At 50.8% G+C, this 21884-nt stretch overlaps 1 protein-coding gene across 1 annotated transcript in view; it reads left to right on the forward strand.

Annotated features, from left to right (window-relative positions):
* The window catches only part of KSR2 (kinase suppressor of ras 2), a 271249-nt gene that overhangs the window by 91794 nt on the left and 157571 nt on the right, over window positions 1–21884 (forward strand). The window contains exon 4 of the mRNA XM_059676311.1: window positions 10861–11374. Within this exon, the coding sequence (XP_059532294.1) occupies window positions 10861–11374 (514 nt within the window). The remainder of the gene's footprint in view (window positions 1–10860; window positions 11375–21884) is intronic.

The following is a 21884-nucleotide window of genomic DNA, read 5'->3' on the forward strand; positions in this document are numbered from 1 at the left end:
CCCAGCATGGGGCGAGGGTGCATGAGGCATCCTGGTCCCTCTTTCAGACACTGGCATAAAAGTGATGTATGTTGTCCAAACCCTCTTGTCAGTGGCCTGCAAGCTCACTGTCCCGGCCCTGGAAGGAACGCAGTGTTCCTCCCCCAGGTGTTCCCGAACGAGGGAGCGGCTGATGCCATTCTCCCTCTTTGTTTCAAGCCCCATAAATCACTCTGACAGGGCTTGTTGTTACTTAACTCTGCACATTGTTTTGGCAGCTGCTGGTAGAGGGGCAGGGGCGGGGCATTGTTTTGTCCGGAATTGCTTCAGGAATGGAAATGTTTTTTTTATGAATTAATATTCATCAAATAGATCAGGTAAATATCCAGTAGCGACAATGCCCGGGACATTTATCAATTCCGGCTTCAGAATGCAATTATTATTGAGATGGCACTGAGTCCCAGTAATGAAGCCTGCCTGAGGAGTCCCATTTTTCTCAGGTCCAGGTTGGGGGGGGGGGGTGAGGACTCATTTTTCACTTTTATATGAAGAGCTAGAGGCCTGGTGCACAGATTTGTGCACCAGTGGGGTCCGTCAGCCTGGCCTGTGCCCTCTCACAATCCAGAACCCCTCGGGGGATGTCAGACTGCTGGTTTCGGCCCGATCCTTCGAGGCATGTAGAAGTGTGCCAAGCAGCAGGTGGCCAGGGAGGAGCCCAAGCCCGGGCCGGGCACCGCTCCTGGTCATGCCAGCCCCACTGTGCCTGTTGCTGCCACTGCTCAGTAGCACTGCCGCGGAGGCAGGAGAGTGCCTTTGGCGGTCAGCTGAGCAGTGCTCCTGCTGTGGGAGCACACTGACCACCAGGGGGCAGCTCCTGAGTTGAGCGTATGCGCCCTGGTGGTCAGTGCACGTCATAGCGACCAGTCAAATGGTCCAATGGTCACTTAGGGTTTTATATATATAGATGACACCCTCTTGTCACAGTTGGGGCTGGAAGTCAAGATAGAGCTTTCTTGTGAGCCTGAAACTTGGATGAGGAGTTTGGCAGATCCTGGTTCCAAAGATGCAGTGGGCTTCTGGGTGTTTCTGGGAAAGAGTTGGGGTAGGAAACAGAAGGGGATGGACCATGATTGGCCCCTCCCCACACCGGCTCTGTCCTGGGTGCCATGCTAAGAGATCATTCTACTCCTTCAGTCACCCTCACACAAACTCAGGGCATCGGTTCTATTATTATTACTTTATGTCCATTTTATCTGTCTATCTATTTTAATACATTTTTTATTGTTGATAGTATTACAGCTCTCTCTCATTTCCCTACCCCCTTTACTCCTCTCTTCTTAGCCCCTCTCCTACCTCCCCCAAGTCTTCACTACCCGATTGCCATGTCCATGGGCCATGCATATAAATATATAAGCTCTTTGGTTTATCTCTTCTCATCCCCCCAGCCCCACATTGAGGTATGTCAGTCTGTTCATGCTTCTGTGCTTTGGATCTTATTTTGTTGGTCAGTTCATTTGTTCATTAGATTCCACAAATAAGTGAGATCATAGATATTTGCCTTCTCAGATTAGCTTATTTCATTAGCATAATATTTCCCAGGTCCATCCATGCTGTCCCACAGGGTAAGAGATCCCTCTTTTTTTACAGCTGCATAACATTCCATAGTGTAAGTGTTCCACAGCTTTTTTATCCATTCATCTACTAATGGGCACTTGGGCTGTTTCCAAATCTTAGCTATTGTAAATAATACTGCTATGAACACAGGGGCACATATATTCTTTCTGATTGGTGTTTTGGGGTTTGTAGGATATATTCCCAGAAGTTTAGGATCAAACCCAAGTTCCATTTTTAATTTTTTGAGGAAACTCACTATGTCCATTTTATAGATGAGAAACTTGAAGCTCAGAGAGAAGGGTAGGCAAAATAATACCCCTCTTCCCACCCTCCATGTCCACATCCTAATCCTTGGTACCTGTGACTATGTCACCTTATATGGCAACAGGGATTTTGCAGATGTGACTCAGTGAAAGGTCTGGAGAGGGGGACATGATCCTGAATTGTCCAGGGGGCCTGATATCATCACAAAGTCTCTCATAAGAGGAAGAGGAAGGCACAGGGTCAGAGTGAGAGAGAGGGATTAGAAGGTGCTCCTCGGCTGGACCTGGAGATGCAGGAAGGAGCTGGGAGCCACAAGGAATGTGAGTGGCCTTGAGCAGCTGGAAAAGCAAGGAAACAGACTGTCCCCTAGGGCCACCACTGTGGTGATGCGTGATTTTAGCCCAGGAAGACTCTGCTGTCCAGGACTCTGAGGCACTAAATGGCTATTGCAAACACTGCTGCTGTGAGCACCTATGCCAGGAGATGCTTGAGCCCATTTTCGGTTTTTGGCGAGCATCTGTAGGAGTGAAACTGCGGAGTCGTGAGCTGATTCTGTGTTTAACTTTCCGTGGAGCTGTCATCCAGTCTTGGTGTCATGATTTCTTTCACTGTCTCCCAGGATGCGCTGGGGAGCAGGGCTGCTGTGGCTGTGCTCTCTGTAGTGTCCCCAGCGTGTGATTCTGAACCTGACACACAGTAGGCACTTAGGAAATCCTGGTCGAATGAGTGAGCAGTGAATCGAGGGACTTCAGGCTGATCTCCCTGCTCCGGGTGAACCCCGGGGACTGCGGAGGCTTCACAGCAGGGCCGCGACTCCGTGGGAGCTCTCACACCATGTTCCTGGCACATGGTGAGAAACTTCATCCCGCCCCTGTGCTGGCACTAGGTCCTGTCGGCTCCACTTCCGGCCTAGGAAACCGAGGCTGGGGGGAGTGAAGGGCACGTGCCTCGTAGGTGGCAGGGCTGGGGTTTGAATCCAGGTCTGTTTGACTCCAAAGACCATGCTCTTCGCCCAACACAGAGGTATTCTCATGGGTAGAAAGGACACTCAGGAATGTAACACAGCCACGAAGTGTACCGGGCGGCTTACATCCCTTCCATTTCGTCCAAAGTGATAAACCTGATGGTGATGGTGCTGAGGACAGTGACTTGGTCCTTACTACCAGGATATGCCTGACACGGTGCCAAGCGATTTCATTACACTGTCTCATTTAGTCCTGAGCCACCATGTTACCTGGCAGATATGATTCTCCCCAATTTACAGACAGGTAAGTTGAGGCTCATAGTCCCTTGCTCACAAATGCCCAACTAGTAAGAGGCAGAACTGGTGCTGAAACGCAGGCTTCCGGCCCCAGCCTCCAGGCATGCTGACCCCACATTCTCCTGCGGGCAAGCTGGCGCAGCCTCCTTCCTGCACCTGGGGGCAGATGCCATTCTCTGGGCACCAGAGGCATCTGTGAAGAGTCTGAATTGCTCCCAGAGCATCGCATGTAGGGACAGTCGAAACCTCGTCGTGTTCTCCTGGTGTGCTAGCCTGTTCCTTTTGGCAGGGGATCTTCCTGTGAAAGGGGACATCGTTTTCCAGAGTGGCTGTCTCGAGGAGGCAGGGTGGGGTGATGGCTCTAGAAGGATGACAGTGCTGATTTCCGAAAAAGAGAGAGGTTTTTGAACCTTATGCCTGTAGTCCCGGGAGTGTAAGGGGTAGAAACAAGCTTCCCGGGTGCTTTCAAAGGCAAGGGACAGAGTCTCCTGCGGCTGAGGCATGATGAATGGGTGTCCCTTGGTGATGCAAATCAGGACGACATGTCTGGGGCCATCTCTCTGCTAACAGAAGGAAGCATGACACCTGCTTGGAATGGGGGATGCGGGGATACCTGTTAGCCCGCAGGGCTCTGAGGCTGTGGGAGTGGCCCCTTCCTTCCCTGTCCCCGAGGAGCTGCTTCCTGACAAGAACCCTCCATTCAATGCCACCATCACCCTCTGGCAGTGAGAATGAAGGAGGAGCTGTCAACCCCCACCCCCCTCCCTGATTGAAGCCCTTCCTATCCCACCTTATTTATTTTTGTTAATCCTCACCTGAGGATATTTTTTCCATTTCTTTTCAGAGAGAGTGAGGGGGAGAGACAGAAAGAGAGAGAGCAAGAGCGAGAGAGAGTGAGACATCAATGTGAGAGAGACACATTGATTGGTTGCTACCAGCTGCCTCCTGCATGCTCCCTAACCAGGGGCGAGGAGGGAACCCGCAACCCAGGTATGTGCCTTTGACCAGGAGTGGAACCAGAGAGACCCTTCAGTGCACGGACCGATGCTCTGACCATTGAGCACACTGGCCAGGGCTTTCCATCCTGTCTGAAGTGACCATGGTGTGCGTGCGTGTGGTGTTGTGAGTGTTGTGAATGTGCACGCACCTGATGCAACCCAACATTTGCTGTGGCGCCTTCACTTCTAAGACACCCGGTTATTTTTAGGGATGATGCGCTCAACATAAAAATAACTGGTTATTTTTACAATTGGGTGCATCAGTCACATTCTGACATATTCCAGCTCTGGAGAAGTAGTGGCCAAACAGCATCAAAAGACAAGCAAAGGGAGCAGAGTGAGTCAGACAGGGGGACAAAGCCCCAGGACCTGGGGCCAAGGGGCTGGGACAGGCTGCTCATCTGATTAAAGTGGCCGAGATTCCTAATAACAGCAGCCTTGGTGGAGGCTGTGCTGAGCCGGGCCCAGTGCTGAGCACTCTCCACGCAGGGCCCCGTTTGCCCTGCAAGGATCTCTGAGATGGGTGCTTCCACGGTCCGCTGTGCAGTGTTCTGTGCATATGGGGCACGGACGGTAGGCGCCTGGCAAGGTGCTGCACGGGGCGTCACTGGCTCTGTGCAGGGCCTCTTCTCCTCCTGTGTCTTAGCGAGGAAGCATCAGGTCCTGCCCCTTTAATAAGCTCCACGCATCTATACAGGGGCCACTTACTGCGACACCGAGTTGTGCAACCTATTGTTTGGGGTTGGAGAGAAGCGTTGAGAGAGATCTGGAAAAGGCGATTCTGGTCCATAGAGAAACAGGGAACAGTTTATTAGGGAGACACAACGTTGCATCACAGTACAGGCATCTGGGAGGTGTAGTGGGACAGACTGCGGTGGGGGTCTGACCATTTATTTATTTGTTTGTTCGTTTGAGGGCCGGGGGTGGGGGAATGTAGGGACGTGCTCAACTCTGAGATCCCTTGGTCTAGAGCTTCCAGCAGAAAGATCGCTGTCTGTTCTCAGTCTCTTCCCAAGACTTCTCTTTCCCAGTTTCATCCTATAGAGAGGGTCTGACTTGTGAAGTTGGTGAACTACTGGAACATTGTTCTTTAAAATGGCTCCTTTCACAGAGGTGACTACAAAGCTGACAGAGGTTTCAGAATCTTCTGCCATCACTTCTCCTCATTGCACACGTCTCGGCAGGTAGCTGTCCAAACCTTTCCATGAGGATCTGGGGGGTCGCACTCTTCCTCACTAGTCTGCTCTGGCGACGTCTAGTAGTTCTGCTCACCGGAAAGCTCCGGCTGTGCCTGCCCGTGTGGTTTGCGTTCCCTTCCCTTCCTAATCGATCTTTGCACTTCACTGAACTGATCGCCTGGCTTCTGTTCTCTCATTCATTCATTTCTTCGTTCGTTCCAACATCTTTGGGTGCCCAGTGCGTGCCAGGCATCTATCTACGTGTGCTCCAGAGCCCAGGCTGGACAAGACCAATGTGATCCACACAGACCTTGCAGTCGATAGGGAGGGGAGGAGAGCAACAGTAAATGGAGAAAACCAGGTGCATACACATCTTAACTTGTGCTCCATGGGAAGGCAGTGACGGAGAATAACAAACAGTGAGGACCAACCCAGGTAGGCCGGTTAGGGAAGGATGCTGGATGATCGAGCCCAGAGCTGATGTACATAATGAAAGCCCATTTATTTTAGTTTCCTAATTTTATTTGCTATTTTATATCATTACAGTCAGCCGTAGTATAGAGACTCGGGGGGGGGGGGTGGGGAGAGCTGGGTTTCCACACTGAGCTCCGTATGAAGACGTGGGCATTGTGGTTGGTGTTCAGGAAGACTGCGCGTCTCATGTGGTTGGAACACTTCTCTCCCTGGGGAAAAGCAATCCACCAGACATTGTTTCCTTGTTAAATCTCAGAGCAAGTGGAGCAAAGGTAATGCTATCGTTCATTAAGAGCCTACTTTGGTCTGCATTTCACTCTTCTTCCTTTTTAGCTGTTCTCAACCTGTGGGTCATGACCCCTTTGGGGGTCGAAAGACCCTTTCACAGGGGTTGCCTAAGACCATCCTGCATATCAGATATTTACATTACGATTCATAACAGTAGCAACATGACAGTTATGAAGTAGCACCGAAAATAATTTTATGGTTGGGGGTCACCACAACATGAGGAACTGTATTAAAGGGTCGCGGCATTAGGAAGGTTGAGAACCACTGCTTTACATTATGGGTGTCCTAAAGCATGACGGTGGTTTGGGAGTATCTCCTGGGCGTTTGGAATATTTGTTGCGGGATTCTGGGTCTCCATTGGAGAATATTGATTTTTGCTTGTTCGTTTGGATTTTTGAAGCCACCAGTCTGGTTAGGTCAGACTGCACATCCGTCTTGCCTTCTGTGGGAGGCGGTCCTGGACCAGATCATTTTTCACAATTTTCTGTGTGCTTCTTTGGGTTTGTTCAAAGCCAGTGTATCATGGCACACACAGAATTAGGGACCCCCTTCACCAGCTCTTTGCTTTAGGGGGTATTTTCCCCATTCTCTGGTCCCCTCTTCTGTTCTTCCGGCCCAAAAGATGGGGGGGTGGTTTCAATTGGAGTTTAGCTTTCTGTCCCACTGCACAGTCTGAATGACTGATCCTGTCCTTGGGGTGAAGTGGTGAGAGAAAGGACAGAAAAAAACCCGTGGATTCCCCTCACATGGTCCACATAACATTGGCCTCATCCCTAAGCAATGGGTGGGTTTTCTCTTGGGACCCTTGGTGCCTGGATGGAGTGCAGTGCTGGTGGGAATGTAGAATGGCTCAGCCACAGTGGGAAACAGTTTGGTGGTTTCTCAGAAGGTTAAACAGGAATGAATATGTGGTCCAGCAAGTCTCCTTCTAGGTATATACCCCAAAGAACCGAAAAACGGTTGTTCAAACAAATACTTGTGTGCAAATGTTCTTAATAGCCAAAAGGTGGGGACAGCCTAAATGTCCACGAGCTGATGAGTGGATACACAACACGTGATCTAACCACACCATGGAATATTACTCAGCCAAGGGGCGAGGTTCTGACCCAGGATGTAACATGGGTGAACCTTGAAAACACTTTGCAAGGCGACAGAAGCCAGCCAGCCAGCCGGCGTGGCTCAGTGGTTGAACATCAATCCATGAACCACGAGGTCCCTGTTCAAATTCCAGTCAGGGCACGTGCCTGGATTGAGGGCTCAATCCCCAGTGGGGGGCATGTGGGAGGCAGCTGATGGATGTCTCTCATAGATGTTTCTATCTATCCTTCTCCCTCCCTCTCTCTCTAAAATAAGTAAAAACATATATTTTTTTAAAGAAGCCATCACGAAAGACCACACATTGTGTGATTCCACTTGTATGAACTATTCAGAGTAGGTGAATCCATAGAGACGGGCAACAGGTTAGTGGTTGCTGGGAGAAAGAGGGAATGGGGAATGACTGCTTGGTAGGTGTGGTCTTTGGGGATTGATGAATATATTTTGAAATTGATAGAGACAGCATTGTAAATGTACTAAATGCCACTGAATTCAACACTTTAAAATGGTTAACGTGGATTTCATCTCAATAATAAATAAATTAGAAAAAAAAAGAGCTTTGTTAAAACAGAAAAGCTACCTACCCTAAAGTTAGTGACTAAAGGTTAATTGGGCCAGATCTCATGGTGGGGAGTAAAATCGCAAATGCCTTGTAGAGCAGGACCTGGAAGGATTACCAGGTCAGAACCCATGGTCTCTGCCCAATCCCATCTCCCAGGTGACTGACCTGCAAAGGCTGGGGTCAGTACACTTGTTTAGTTCGACTTGGGGACATTCTGAGGGAGGGACAGTGCCCAGAGGGACCCAGGGTTTGGCTGGATGCCAAGCTCATTCATGAGGTCTTAGGTTAAGATTCTGGACACTGTTGAATTGCTTTGACAACTGTGTGTTTTTCATCTGTCCATACTTACTTCTTTTTGCAATCATACACACTAGAAACTTGAAAGTTCTTCCTGGATTTCAGATCTTACCCTTGCAAGGATTATGGCTGAAACCAGTGTCCTATTTGACTTTTCGAGGGCCAGAGCGTTGTTTCTGGTGGTGATCTGAAGGCCTGTGGGAAAGTGTTCAGACTTTCCAGGGCTTTCGAGGGAGATGGGGGCTCCCGAGAGAGCTGTGGTGGTGAGCGGTGCACGCCTGGATTGGAAGCCGCACTCTTACCTGCTGTGTGATCTTGGGCAGTTCAGTGTCTTAGGTAATCCTTTGTTTCCTCCACTGTAAAATGGAGACAATAGCAGAATTTTCTTCATTAGGGTCTCAGGAGGATAATGTAAAGTGATGCATATAAAATACTTAGAAGACTATCTGGTACATAGCAAATGCTCAATAAACAGTAACTATTATTTGTGTGAATAATAATTGTTCTTACTATGATTTTTTTGCATAACCAGTGACTCTACTAGTATTTAAACATTTTCAAACAGCATCTAAAAGTTCCATTTCTTGCTACAAAATTATGAGGATTAAAGTAAAAACTTACTTTTTTTGTTTCATCAGTAACTTCAGTCTAGTATATTCAACCAACATCTAATTCTCTCTGGAAATCTTGGAGGATTAAACTAACAAGGGCTTTGAAATATTCACAGAAGTTGCAAGCAGTGAAGATTCTGAACAGTAGTCTCTTTGCCAGTCCTGCCTTTGAAGGGCTAAAGCGCATGTGCATCCAAGGCTGGCTCTGAAAGTCTGATGAATTCTGAGTCATGCATTGTCCTGTTTATAGCATTTTAATGGGAAGGGATGAAGAAGTTAGACATTTGCCTAGACTTTTTGAAATCATTTCCTCCCTTGAAAATGTCTTTTATTTCTTAGTCCCTTCCTAGAGAATATCAAAAGAGAACCCCCTGCATCTTGAAATGTCTTTCATCAATCCCCAGACCTTTCACACCTTAAAATCTATTCCCTTCTCCCCGCCCAGCTCAAGACTTGAAATGGTTTTGCAGAAATGGATGACAGGATAGCAAGGGTTGCGATGAATAACCCTCCAAACACCTTGGTACACACCTCCCCTATTTAAAATGAAAAATTACCCTTTTCCCCGAGACTCTATTAAAAAGGGGATCAAAAGCAGCAGGGAAGAGTTGATATAATGCAGTCCTTCCGCAGCAGCCTTCGAAGGGAGGAGTGGAGGCCCCCCCAGTGGAGCAGTTGGCAGCGGGACGATGATGAGGCTCTTTGCCTCTTCATCCCCAAGCTTCTCATTTTGAAATGGAGGCATGGAGAGGCGAGGATTTGATGGTGATGGGACCTGGGCGGGGTAAGGCTTTCTTCCTCTCTGTTCATCGGGGCAAGTTAATTTGAAACAACTTCAGGACGGGGATACTTGGGGGCAACTCGGTGCTTCCTTGAATCTAGTGGAGGTGTGTGTGTGTGTGTGTGTGTGTGTGTGTGTGTGTGTGAGAACAACTGCAGGTGAAGGGTGGCAGTGGGCCCAGCTTACCTATAGGTGGCTATCCTGGAGGAGGTTTTAGCCAAGTCCTATCACTCATTCACACTCATTTATAAAATGAATCAATAGCACCTACTTTACAGGGCAGGTAAGGTAAGCACAGTGAATGGCTGGGGAGCAAATTGGATGAGTCCCAGGCACCCAGAATAGATGTCTCTAGCGACCTCAGTCACCTGCCTACTTGCCTGTATCATCGTGCTGGCCCAGGCTCTGAGCTGACGGCTTCACTCACTTTATCTCATCGTGTGCTCCTTACTTCACTCTGATATTTGCTCAGATGCCCACTGTCACTTCCTCATTCTCTGCTGACTGAAGGGACTCCCCAGCATTGTTTGGTGTGTGTGTGCCAAGCCCTGCTTTCTTTCCCATAATTGCACTTATTATCACTGACAATCACAGATAATGTATTGTACATGGCAGCTTATAGATAACACTAGAGGCCCGGTGCACGAAATTCATGCATGGGTAGGGTCCCTAGTGGCTGCCAGCTGCTGGCCAGGGCCTTCCTTTATTCCATGCCGCCCCCTGGTGGTCAGCGCACGTCATAGCGAGCAATCGAACTCCTGGTCGTTCAAACTCCCGAGGGGACACTTCGCATATTAGGCTTTTATATATATAGATTTTATCTGTGTCATTTATTTGTTTATCCCCTTTTCTCCCCTGTTACTCCACAAAGTATGCAAGCTCTGCAAGGACAGCGACTTGGGTCTTTTTCGTTCATTGCTCTGTCCTGGTTCCTAGAATAATGCCTGGTACCTGAGAGGTGTTCACATGTCTATGAAACACTTGGATGAGTGAGTGGATACATTTGACCCTCGTTGCACCCTCCAAAGGAGCCATGATCATTCTCATTTTACAGACCTCAAACTGAGGCTCAGAGAGGTCAAGTAACTTGCCCAAAGCCACAGAACTGTCACTGTTGGAGCCAGAGTTCTAAGCCAGATCTCTCTGAGTCCCTATCACACATTCTTTGCATTTCACCCAGGGAAGGCAAGAGCTATAGTTAGTGACAATGTCCTAGTTGCTTCTTTGTGGCCTTGGAATGCAGTGTATTATGAAGATAACTTAAAAAATATTTTTACTTTCTTAAACAGGTTTTACGTATGTTAATTGGACAATAAGCTTGTATTCCTTGAGCAAATACAGTGTAGTGTGCATACGCTGTCACGTGTGTAGTGTGTATACAGTGTAATGTGCACATAGGCATAAGTACAGAGAGTGTAACACACCTGTTTTGTTCTCTGCTTCTTTGTGGCAACTCAGGCGGCAACCTTTCCAAACAAGACTGGACCATCCAGTGGCCCACCACAGAGACAGGGAAGGAGAACAGTCCAGTGTGTGCCCCGGAGCCGACGCCATGGATCCGCACCCACCTCTCCCAGAGCCCCAGGGTGCAGTCCAAGTGCGCCCAGCTGTACTGTCACGCCAGCCCCACCCCTGGGGCCCCTGGGTATACCCAAGTGGACAGGCTCACCGTGGACACCTACCCGGGCCTGTGCCCGCCACCGCCCCTGGAATCAGGCCACCGTTCCCTGCCCCCGTCACCCCGGCAGCGGCATGCAGTCCGCACCCCGCCACGCACCCCCAATATCGTCACCACCGTGACCCCGCCAGGCACGCCACCCATGAGGAGGAAGAACAAGCTGAAGCCCCCAGGGACCCCGCCGCCCTCCTCCCGGAAGCTGATTCACTTGCTCCCGGGGTTCACGGCCCTGCATCGGAGCAAGTCCCACGAATTCCAGCTGGGCCACCGCGTGGACGAGGCCCACACGCCCAAGTGAGTGCCTGGTGGGTGCCCTGGGGCAGCTGAGCCCGGGGCTGTGGGAGGGGGGTGGTGGGGGGCTGCCCACCTTGAGGCCCAGGACCTGGCCAACTCAGGGAAGCCTGAATAGACTTATGTTTCCCTTCTCCAGTTGAATGAAAGATCCATGAGAAAATAGAGTGGAATTTTCCAGAAATGACCCTTCTGAATACTATTACTGTCCTAAAGTAGGGGTCTGCAAACTGTAGTTTGGGGGTCAAATATGAATCTCTGGCCACAAAGTCAAGTTCATATGTATTGTCCCTGGCTGCTCTCCCCCTGTGATGGCGGCGTAGAGTATGGCCCGCAAAGCCATAGATACTGACCACGGGGCCTTTGCCGGGGAAGTTTGCCCACTTCTGGGGGGTCTACCTTAGTGTTACCCCTAGAAATTGGATGTGAATGTCACAGGCAATATAAGGTTTTCTAGTGGCCACATTCAAAAGAATGAAAATAAACAAGGGCTAGGCATTTCCATAATATGTGTTATGTAGCCCATTATATCAAAACTAGAGGCCTGGTGCACAAAAAATTGTGCACTCAGGGGGGGAGGGGGGGTCCCTAAGCCCGGCCTGTGCCATCTCACAATCTGGGACCCCTTGGGAGATAACGACCTGCTGGCTTAGGCCTGCTCCCTGGTGGCAGAGGGCAGGCCCAATCCCTAGGTGCAGCCCCTGGTCGGGCTCAGAGCAGGGCCGATTGGGGAGTTGGGGCGCCGCCCCCTGTCATGCACAGAGCAGGATGGATCGGGAGGTTGCGATGCCACCCTCAGTCACGCTCAGAGTAGGGCTGATTGGGGGGTTGGGGCACCGCCCCTGTCACACTCAAGGCAGGGTCGATGGGGAGGTTTCGGCGCCACCCCCTGTCACGCACAGAGCAGGGCCAATCAGGGGGTTGGGGTGCTGCCCCCTGTCACGTACAGAGCAGGGCCCGTCAGGGGGGTTGGGGCTCCATACCCTGTCACGCACAGCGCAGGGTTGATCAGGGGGTTGGGGAGCTCCCCCTGTCACACACAGAGCAGGGCTGATCAGGGGATTGAGGAGCTCCCCCCTGTCACTCACAGAGTAGGGCCGATAGGGGAGTTGGGGCACCGCCCCCTGTCACACACAGAGCAGGGCGGATCAGGGGGTTGTGGCGCCGCACCCTGTCACACTCAGAGCAGGGCCGATGGGGAGGTTATGGCTCTACCCCGTCACACACAGAGCAGGGCCCGTGGGGGAGGGTTGGGGCGCCGCACCCTGTCACACACAGAGCAGGGCCGATCAGGGGGTTGGGGTTCCGCACCCTGTCACACACAGACCCGCAGGGCGATCAGGGGGTTGGGGAGCTCCCCCCTATCAGGCACAGAGCAGGGCTGATCAGGGGGTTGGGGCGCCTTCCCCTGTCACAAACAGAGCAGGTCCGATAGGGAGGCTGTGGCCCCGCCCCCTGTCACACACAGAGCCGCAGGGCGATCGGGGCGGGGGGTTGGGCGCTGCCCCCTGTCACGCTGATCCCGGTGCCAGGAGGCCTCTCGGCTCCGCAGATCCCGGTGCTGGGAGGCCTTGCGGCTCCGCTGATCCTGGTGCTGGGAGGCATATTACCCTTTTACTATATAGGATAGAGGCCTGGTGCATGGGTGGGGGCCAGCTGGTTTGCCCTGAAGGGTGTCCTGGATCAGGGTGGGGGTCCCCACTGGGGTGCCTGGCCAGCCTGGGTGAGGGGATGATGGCTGTTTGCAGCTGGTCACACACCCTTCAGGGTGGGGGTCCCCACTGGGGTGCCTGGCCAGTCTGGGTGAGGGGCTGAGGGCTGTTTTCAGGCTGGCGGGTGACTAAAGCTCCCAACTGCTCCTTTTTTTCTTTTTTTCTTTTTTTTCTGGGCCAGCTTTAGCTCTGGCTCCAGCTCTGAGGCCTCTGCTGCTGAAAGCAGGTATCTGGTTTGTTTGGGTTCTATAGTCGAAACACTGTATCAACTCCAGCTCTGAGATCCCGGCGGGCTTAAAGCAGGTTTCTGGGGTTTTGTTTAGCTTTTATATTTGTTACAATGTTTCAAACTGCAAGCTCAGAGGCCAGCAGTGGCAGGCGGGGAACGTTGAAGTCCTCCGTCACTGAAGCAAGCAAGCCTCATGTTAGCTTCAAGCTGCCTGGCTGCCGGCCGCCATCTTGGCTGGCAGTTAATTTGCATATCACCCTGATTAGCCAATGGGAAGGGTAGCAGATGTACGGCTAATTACCATGTTTCTCTTTTATTAGATAGGATGTTGTCACTGTAGTGTGGAGTCTGGAGGCATTTTGCTGTCTTTTTCCCCGCCATATGTTTGAAATCCAGTGTACATTTTACGCTTACTGCTGACCTCGATTTGGATTGCCCTCCTTTCAAGTGTGGAATGGCTACACGGGTGAGGGGCTATTGTCCAGGTCAGCCCTAGGCCCACCCTGTGCAAGTGACATGCTTCGTGTTGTAACTAAGATGCACGTCCTGACCTGCTCAGCTTCCTTGTCAAAATGTTAGTTGACCAGACACATATGTGGGTTCATTTCTGGGTTCTTGATTCTCTTCCATTGGTCTGTGTGTCTGTCTTCATGCCAGGACCACACTTTAAACATCAGCCTTTCTTTGGACCCCTGTGGGATTTATTGGGCTGAATTGCCCACTTCCTCCTGGTCTGCCAAAATCGATTGGAGCGACCTTCAGTGTTTCTTGATATTTTGTATCAAGATTCAAGTTAAGTTCAGCTTTGCCCATCAGAGTTCTTCTGTTCAGTTTAGCAAGCTCTACACTTCCTCAAGGAAGGCCCTCCCCGGGCACACCTCCCAGGGCTGCTGAGCTTCGTGGCAAGGAACCAGCAGAGGAGAGCGGGGGAGTGGTCAGTTTGGTGGTGTGGACGATGCCATGTGACTACTTGGCCTGGGAGCACGCCACCATATCCACAGGGACACGAGGGCACCTGAACGTTAGATGTTAAAAAAGATGCAAGATAGAGTCAGTGGTGCCTGGCCTGTGTGGGCCGGGGGAGTAGGGCTGGAGAGGGATTCTAACCAGGGAGATGAATGAAGGGCTTATAGAGAGACATTAGTTGAGTTGAGTTCTAATAAGTAGACTGATAACAACAGCCAGCATTTACATCCTGGTTCTGCCAGGAAGTAGCCTTGTGACCTTTGACTTAACCTCTCCACGGCTTAGCTTTCTCATCTGTGAACCAAAGGGGTTGGAAGACATTCGTGCTTTTAAATCTGCGTCATGCTCACTCATGGATGGCTGTGACCAGCACTCCAAAAAGGAAATGGCCTCGCCTCGCCTGGGTCCTATTGGGATGCATTGCCTGTGGCTGCAAGACCTTCCATGACGCCTCCGTTATGGGCTTTGCTTCCTTCTTTGCCTGACCTCTCCACGTTGTCATGCTTCCCAGGACCACCTCCCAAATATACAACTTGTACCCCAAAACCTCTCCCAGGGTCTGGTTTTGGAGGAACCCAAACAAAGATAGGAATAAAGGTAATCATTAATATGATTGCGTTCAGCTCTATACATAGCTGTGTGCACACATTTTTAATAAATTAAAAGATTTGTTAGTAGAGCCCCAGCTGGGTTGCTCAATTGGTTGGAGCGTCCACCAAAAAAGGTGGTGGGTTTGATTCCAAGTCAGGGCTCATACCTAGGTTTTGGGTTCTGTCCCTGGTTGGGGCACATACAGGAGGCAACCGATCGGTGTTTCCCTACCGTGGACCAGGCACTGGGATACAGAAAGGAGTGTGGAGGCAAATCCCCTGGTCAGTGTGAAAGGCACCAGTGTAAAGAAAGATGTCAAGTTCACACATTTGATCACATTTGGGAACAGTCAAGGGTTTCTTTTCCCCTGAGCAGAGGGAAAGGTGTCAAGGAGAGAAGTAAGTGACATTGGGTGACATTGTAATGGGATCTCGTGGATGCGTTTGAGTAGGCTGGGCAGAGAGGAGGGGGAGAAACTCCAGTACCCAGTCTGACCCGATTCAAATGACCGAAGGCAGGCTTGGCACGTCTGGCACGTCTAAGGCCGGCCATTCCTCCTGTTCCAAAGGCAGGCATTTCTCACGGGCTCCGGTGTGCCATCAGAATCCTTCTCAGCACAAGGCTCTTGGCAAGTCACTGCCAGTCGGTCAAAACTGGAACGTTCGGTCACCGCATTTCTATCCCTTCCCAAAGCCCTTCATTCTATTGATTAGAGCCTGGGATTCTTCTCTTGTTGGGGTTGTGACTGAGAATATGAAACAAAGGAAGGTGAGAAAAAGCAGGGGAAGAGTGTATCATCCTTGCGCTGGTAAACAGATTTCCTGGCTGCTGTTGTAGGACACCTGTGGTTTGTTGGTGCTGTGATTATCTTATAGATGGAAGTGTCATCCTACAGGTCCATGTTCATGCAAACCACGCTGCTTAACCACAGGTGGGATGATGGGTTTGGTGTGACACCGGAGTCTCAAAGACATCGTCGTAGTTACTGTTATCGCCACCCTAGAGGGAAGGCATTAGAGTCACACTTAGGGTTGCGGTACCTGGGAATAAAAGCACGTCTGCTGTCCAGGAAGCTGCGGGGTTTCCTGAGGGACTTCATTCGTGGAGTGGAACTGATGGTCCCTTTTTCGCTCCGGTGGTAATCATGTTGAATCATGTTGAGTTGTGGCTCCCTCCCCTCTGTGAGAAATGGCTCACCTGTCCAAATTTCAAATGACGGACTAGGAAACAGAAGCATGGCTTAAATGAGACTTTTAATAACACTCTAGAGCAGTGGTTCTCAACCTTCTGGCCCTTTAAATACAGTTCCTCATGTTGTGACCCAACCATAAAATTATTTTCGTTGCTACTTCATAACTGTAATGTTGCTACTGTGATGAATCGTCATGTAAATATCTGATATGCAGGATGGTCTTAGGTGATCCCTGTGAAAGGGTCATTCGATTGCCAAAGGGGTCGCGGCCCACAGGTTGAGAACCACTGCTCTAGAGAGCGGACGCCCATTTTACAGGATCACACGTGGGGCGAGGAACACAGCCGATTTACTTAGACCCTCCTCCAGTTCCTCATTAGGTTATTTTAAAAATGGGCTGGGGCTTTCTGTAGTCACCTCCATCTCCCTTTGTCTAGGGCAGCGGTTCTTAACCTGTGGGTCGCAACCCCTTTGGCGGTCGAACGACCCTTTCACAGGGGTCGCCTAAGACCATCCTGCATATCAGATATTTACATTACGATTCGTAACAGTAGCAACATTACAGTTATGAAGTAGCAACGAAAATAATTTTATGGTTGGGGGTCACAACATGAGGAACTGTATTTAAAGGGCCAGAAGGTTGAGAACCACTGGTCTAGACCAGTGGTCAGCAAACTCATTAGTCAACAGAGCCAAATATCAACAGTACTTCTTCAAAATAGACTCGCCCAGGCCGAAAACCGACTTCTGCGCATGGGCCACGAAGTTTCAGTCGCACTGTAGGTGCGCCCGCACGTGGTATTTTGTGGAAAAGCCACACTCAAGTGGCCAAAGAGCCGCATGTGGCTCGTGAGCCACAGTTTGCCAACCACGGGGCTGGGGGAATCTTCCTAGGACATGTGCTATCAGCCAGGTGCACAGCCCTCATCCTCTCTCCCCACCCCCACATCCTGTTTGCTCTCGGGAAATCCAGCAGCCACCTGGCCACATGCTGGTTCTTTTCTATGAGGATAAATCAGAGGCATATTTCTTACCTCCCCCCACCCCCTCTTTGCCTTGCCACTGGCAGGCGCCAGCCTTCTGGGAGTCACTGTCACTTGGTTGCCAGATTAAATGCCTGAAATCTATTCGCTATAGAGGGTGGTGCCACTTCTGGAAAAGACAAAGAGAAGGCACTGTTCTCTGTCTTGATTTTTGACTTATTTGATAGAATTTGAAACCAACTTCTTAGTGTGATAAATGGGGAGATAGAAACATTCCTCCCAGAGCCAACCTCTCCACTGTGCATTGGCTCCTGACGGTGGCTTGAGTCATCGGGGGCAGCTGCCCAGCACTTTGATTTAAGATAATGGGGACCGGGATGAGGGCATGATATCAGCGTGGGGTGGAGCAGTCACACGGAGACGGGCAGTACGTGAGGCCTTTGAAAGCCAAGACAGAGGACAGGAACAAGGTTGGGGACAGCTGAGACCCCAGAAATACCTCCAGAAACTGGAGGCCGAGATGAGGAAACTATTCAAAGCCAAGTGTGTGGCCTCTGCATGCCAGGCGTAAGATGCCACAAGATAGTAGCCACCAAACAGTCACGATTGATTGTTGTTAAATAGGGCACCTCTAGGGTTGCTACTGGGGCAGGGGCGGGTCCTGGGCCCACCTCAGAGTGAAACCGGGCCCCACCTGGCTCTCTGTACCACGTTATACCCGATGGAAGGATTTGATGGTTGAGTCTCTCTCATTCATTCATTCATTCATCATACATTTTTACCAAGTCCTACAGGGATTCTCTGGTGGGCAAATGACCGGCTTCCCAGGAGTTTACAGCGGAGAAGGAAAGAATGCTCAGTCAGGAGACTAGAACAGTAAGGTGTGCGGAGCAGGACAAGGAGGGGTCTACCTTGGAAGCATCAATAAGATTTCGAGTTCGAGTCTGAGTCCCAATTTGGGAGAGTCTGAGCCCCACCTGTTAGTGAAACTCTCCTCTCTTCTCCCCTGCGTTTGGTCTGGGAGCAGTTATTCCTCCAGTACATACTTGAAGCTCCTTTGTTCGCTGGGCAGGCTCATTTTTGGGCCTTCCCTGCTCTCTGTCTGTCCCAGAGACACAATGCTGCTGTGCAGACTCCCCCGTGAGGTGTCAGCTGCCTGAAGGAGTTGTGCTCTGTTTAGTGGTTTTATTAGGCTCTGCAGTCCAGCAGCAAAAAAATACTCACTGACTTGTTCATTCATTCTGCAAACTTGCTTTTTGTGCTTTGATGAGCAGGGTCTGTGTGAGGGGCCTGGAGTTCAGGGTTTAGAGGAGTCAGGCTGAAAACATCAGTTAACTCGTATAACTCAGTGCGGAAAGGCCTGGAGCAGAGAAAGTAAGGCTAGAGCTGCAGGAGCCCGATGAGGATCACGTAAAACATCCCAGGGAGCCGGGGACAGCTTCCTGGAGGACCTGTCCTCTAAGACGGGTCAGAAAAGTGTCCTGTAAGAAACCAGGGAGTAAATAGCACTGGGGTCGGCCATCCTGCCGCCGCTCTTGCATCCACCCAACCCTGAGGTTGTAAGTGAAACCAGCCATAAGGGATATGCAAGTGAATGGCACAGTGGTCTTCCAATACAGCCTTTAAAAATATTTTTATTGCCGAAACCTGTTTGGCTCAGTGGATGGAGCGTCGGCCTGCGGACTGAAGGGTCCCAGGTTCGGTTCCGGTCAGGGGCATGTGCCTGGGTTGCGGGCGCATCATCGGTGGGGGATGCGCGGGAGGCGGCTGATCGATGTTTCTCTCTCTCATCGATGTTTCTGACTCTCTGTCTCTCTCACTTCCTCTCTGTAAAAAATCAATAAAAATATGTTTAAAAAATATTTTTATTGATTTTTAGAGAGAAAGGAAGGGAGAAGGAGAGAGAGAGAAACATTGATGGATTGGCTGCCTCCTACACACCCCTACCAGAGATCAAGCCCTGAACCCTGGCATGTGCCCTGACCTGGAATCGAACCAGAAACCTCTCGGTGCATACGACAGTGCCCAACCAACTGTGCCACACTGGCCAGGCTCCTCCTGGAAATGTTTATTTATAAAAACAAGAGGGCTGATTCGGCCTTTGGGCCGCTGTAGTTTGCCAGCACTGGACCTAAGAAGGGACCTGCAGAGTGGGTGGGGTTGGCGGGTGAAGAGAGAGGGAAGAGCAGGCGGCAGGAGAACAGCAGGCTGGGCGCTGAACGTGGCCGTGGGCTCCACTCGGAGCCTGAGCGCGCTTGTGGAGTGGTGAGGGGTGCAGAGGAGGAGCTGCTGGGCAGTTTGGAGTTTATCCTGAGGTCGGTTGGCAGGGGGCCTCAGGAAGGGCTCTCTCCTGGAGGGGCGTGACCTGTCACGTGCCATTTTAGATGCGATGCATTTTGGCCTCAAGGCCTCAGTCCAGTTGCTCTGAGCCTTTTTGTTCCTGTTTTCTATTAATTAATTCTTCCAAGTATGCAATGCTGTCTCCCAGGACGCAGGAGAGTGTGGCTCTGGCGACCCAGCAAGCAGAAGTCAGTGGGGGCTCTGCAGTCTGCTGCTGGCGGGAAGGATGGCACCTTCCATGGCTGCTCCTTCCCCTGCCTGCGTCACCTCCCATGGCCTCCTGACCTACAGCTGGTGGGGGAGGGCCTGTGGGGACTCGGCAATTTAACTTGAGTGTGGCCCGGGGCTGTCTGGTGGCTGCTGAGAGCTCTCCAGCTCACCTCCCTCCCCCTCCTGCTTCCCTCAGGCTGGAGGCATTTATCAACCTGAACGAATAGAGGAAGAATAAAACTAGTAACCGCTCTCCAGGCCCTTCCACCGTGGCCAGGCTCCCAGGAGAGGTGAGGGGAGCAGGTGAGATGAATCTTCTAGGTGCCTTATGGTTTTCAGGAAGTAGTCACTGGGCGGGCGGGCCTATCTTCCAGCCCTGCTCGGGTCTCAGGGTCACACTTTGTACATTGGAGAGATGACCTTTCAGGGCGGGCTGCTGCCCCAGGCCCAGGGGGAGAAGAGGCCTGCGCACCAACCTGGGCTTTAACCACTGAGCGGGCGGCAAGCAGCCGGGTGGATGGGACCTGTGTCGGGATGCCACCTGAGGTTGGCACCAGCTTGGGTTTCACTTCCCAAGATGTTGAGACTTAACATTGTGTTTTCAGTGAATATGACGGGGACTATCTAAGAAACGCGTTCTTTGCCCAGGGAAGGTACAGGCTCCTTTCCTTACACCCTCTGTTTTGTAGAACTTGAGAATTTGAGGACTGTACTGTGAGGACTTGAGAATTTCCCCATCTTTGGAAGGAGAGCTTTTTGGACAGCAACTCAGCCCTGGGGGGCAGCTAAGAGGGCTTTGTCCTTGTCCTTGTTCTGATGGCTAAATTGAAAGAGGCTCTCAGTTACATTGGCTATGGTTTTCCTCACACCAAACTGACCCTCCACTCCTTTCCAACTCTGCCTTCATATTTCTGTTACCATACTGTGATGCAATGAATAACAATGGTAGAAACAGCCAACATTTATCGAGTCCTTACCATGCTATGGGCATGGTACCAAACACTTTACATGTAGTATCAACTTCTACAACCTCACGAAGTAGCTGGTATCACCATCTCTCTGTTGTAGTGAAGAAACCAAGTAGGATTACATCTTCCCAAATCCGGCCCACCACCTGTTTTTGTAAATAAAGTTTTATTGGAACAGAGACACTCACTCATAGACTGACTGTCTATTGCTGTCCTTGCAACCGAGACTATGCTTGGTAGAGCCTAAAGGATTAAAGGATTCACTACCTGGCCCTTTCAGAAAATGCCTGAGGAATCCTGTCCTTAGCTGATCGGTGGCAAATGTGATACAGATCTGACCCAGTGGTGGGACTTATGACTATGTACCCCGGGCTGTCTCTGTGGTGGTTGTGCCTGTCACTTGTGCATCAGCAGGTTTTGAGTCCCTACTGTGTTTCTGGGTTGTGAGTTCTTTGAGGGTAGGAATGCTGTCTTTTTCTCCTCTGTCCCTTGTGTGCTTAACAGCTCTGGGTACATAGTTGAAGGCTCAGTGAATGTTTGCTGAAGGAATGAGTGAGTGAGTGAATGAATGAATGAATGAATGATTCTCCACCTCAGCATTAGAAACCACCTTCTCTCCCCGCTCCCCCCCCCCCCCCCCCCCGCCAGGCTATCAGTCTAGTTCTCTCTCTATTACAGAGTGAACATGAAAGAAGCTACACAGGGAGGGCCCATGTCCAGGTACACTCGTGTAGAGCAGAAATGGTGACAAGAGACAGTGTCCCTGCTGAAGACCTGCTGGGCAGGGTCATGTGGAAGCACCTGGCTGGTGCCAGGGGAAGCGTTCCTTATTGTGCTTTTGGACAAATCTCTTAGAATTGTCCTCTCTCAGAATTCAGATTGTGAACATCACAACACACACCGTATGCAAGCAGTGTTGACCCCTGGCAGGCACAGCCCTGAATGTGAATGTGTGGGGCTCCTTCCTGGAGCTGCTGCAAGGGGTCTGCAGGCGAGGGGGGCTCTTCCACTTGCTCAGCTGAGTCCCAGGAACCAGCAGAGTGGCACCACCCTTCTCAAGGGCTGTCGCAAAGACGATGTCTCCAGTAGGGAACTTCTTTGTGAGCAAGGAATGTAACTCATGTGAAATGTAAAGTTTCCAACTCAACGTCAAGGTGTTGCCTGCATTTCACAAAAGGAAGCCAGCATTTATTGAGCACCAGTTCCTTGCATACCTGCATCTCAGCACCAGTTGGAAATGAAGGAAGCAGTCTTGACCTCTGAACTCTGGATGGCCTGGTGCCAAAGCTAATGATTTTGGCCCCTCCCGGCATTTGCTGTGA

Source organism: Myotis daubentonii, chromosome 19 (assembly GCF_963259705.1).
Source record: "Myotis daubentonii chromosome 19, mMyoDau2.1, whole genome shotgun sequence".
Lineage (NCBI taxonomy): Eukaryota > Metazoa > Chordata > Mammalia > Chiroptera > Vespertilionidae > Myotis > Myotis daubentonii.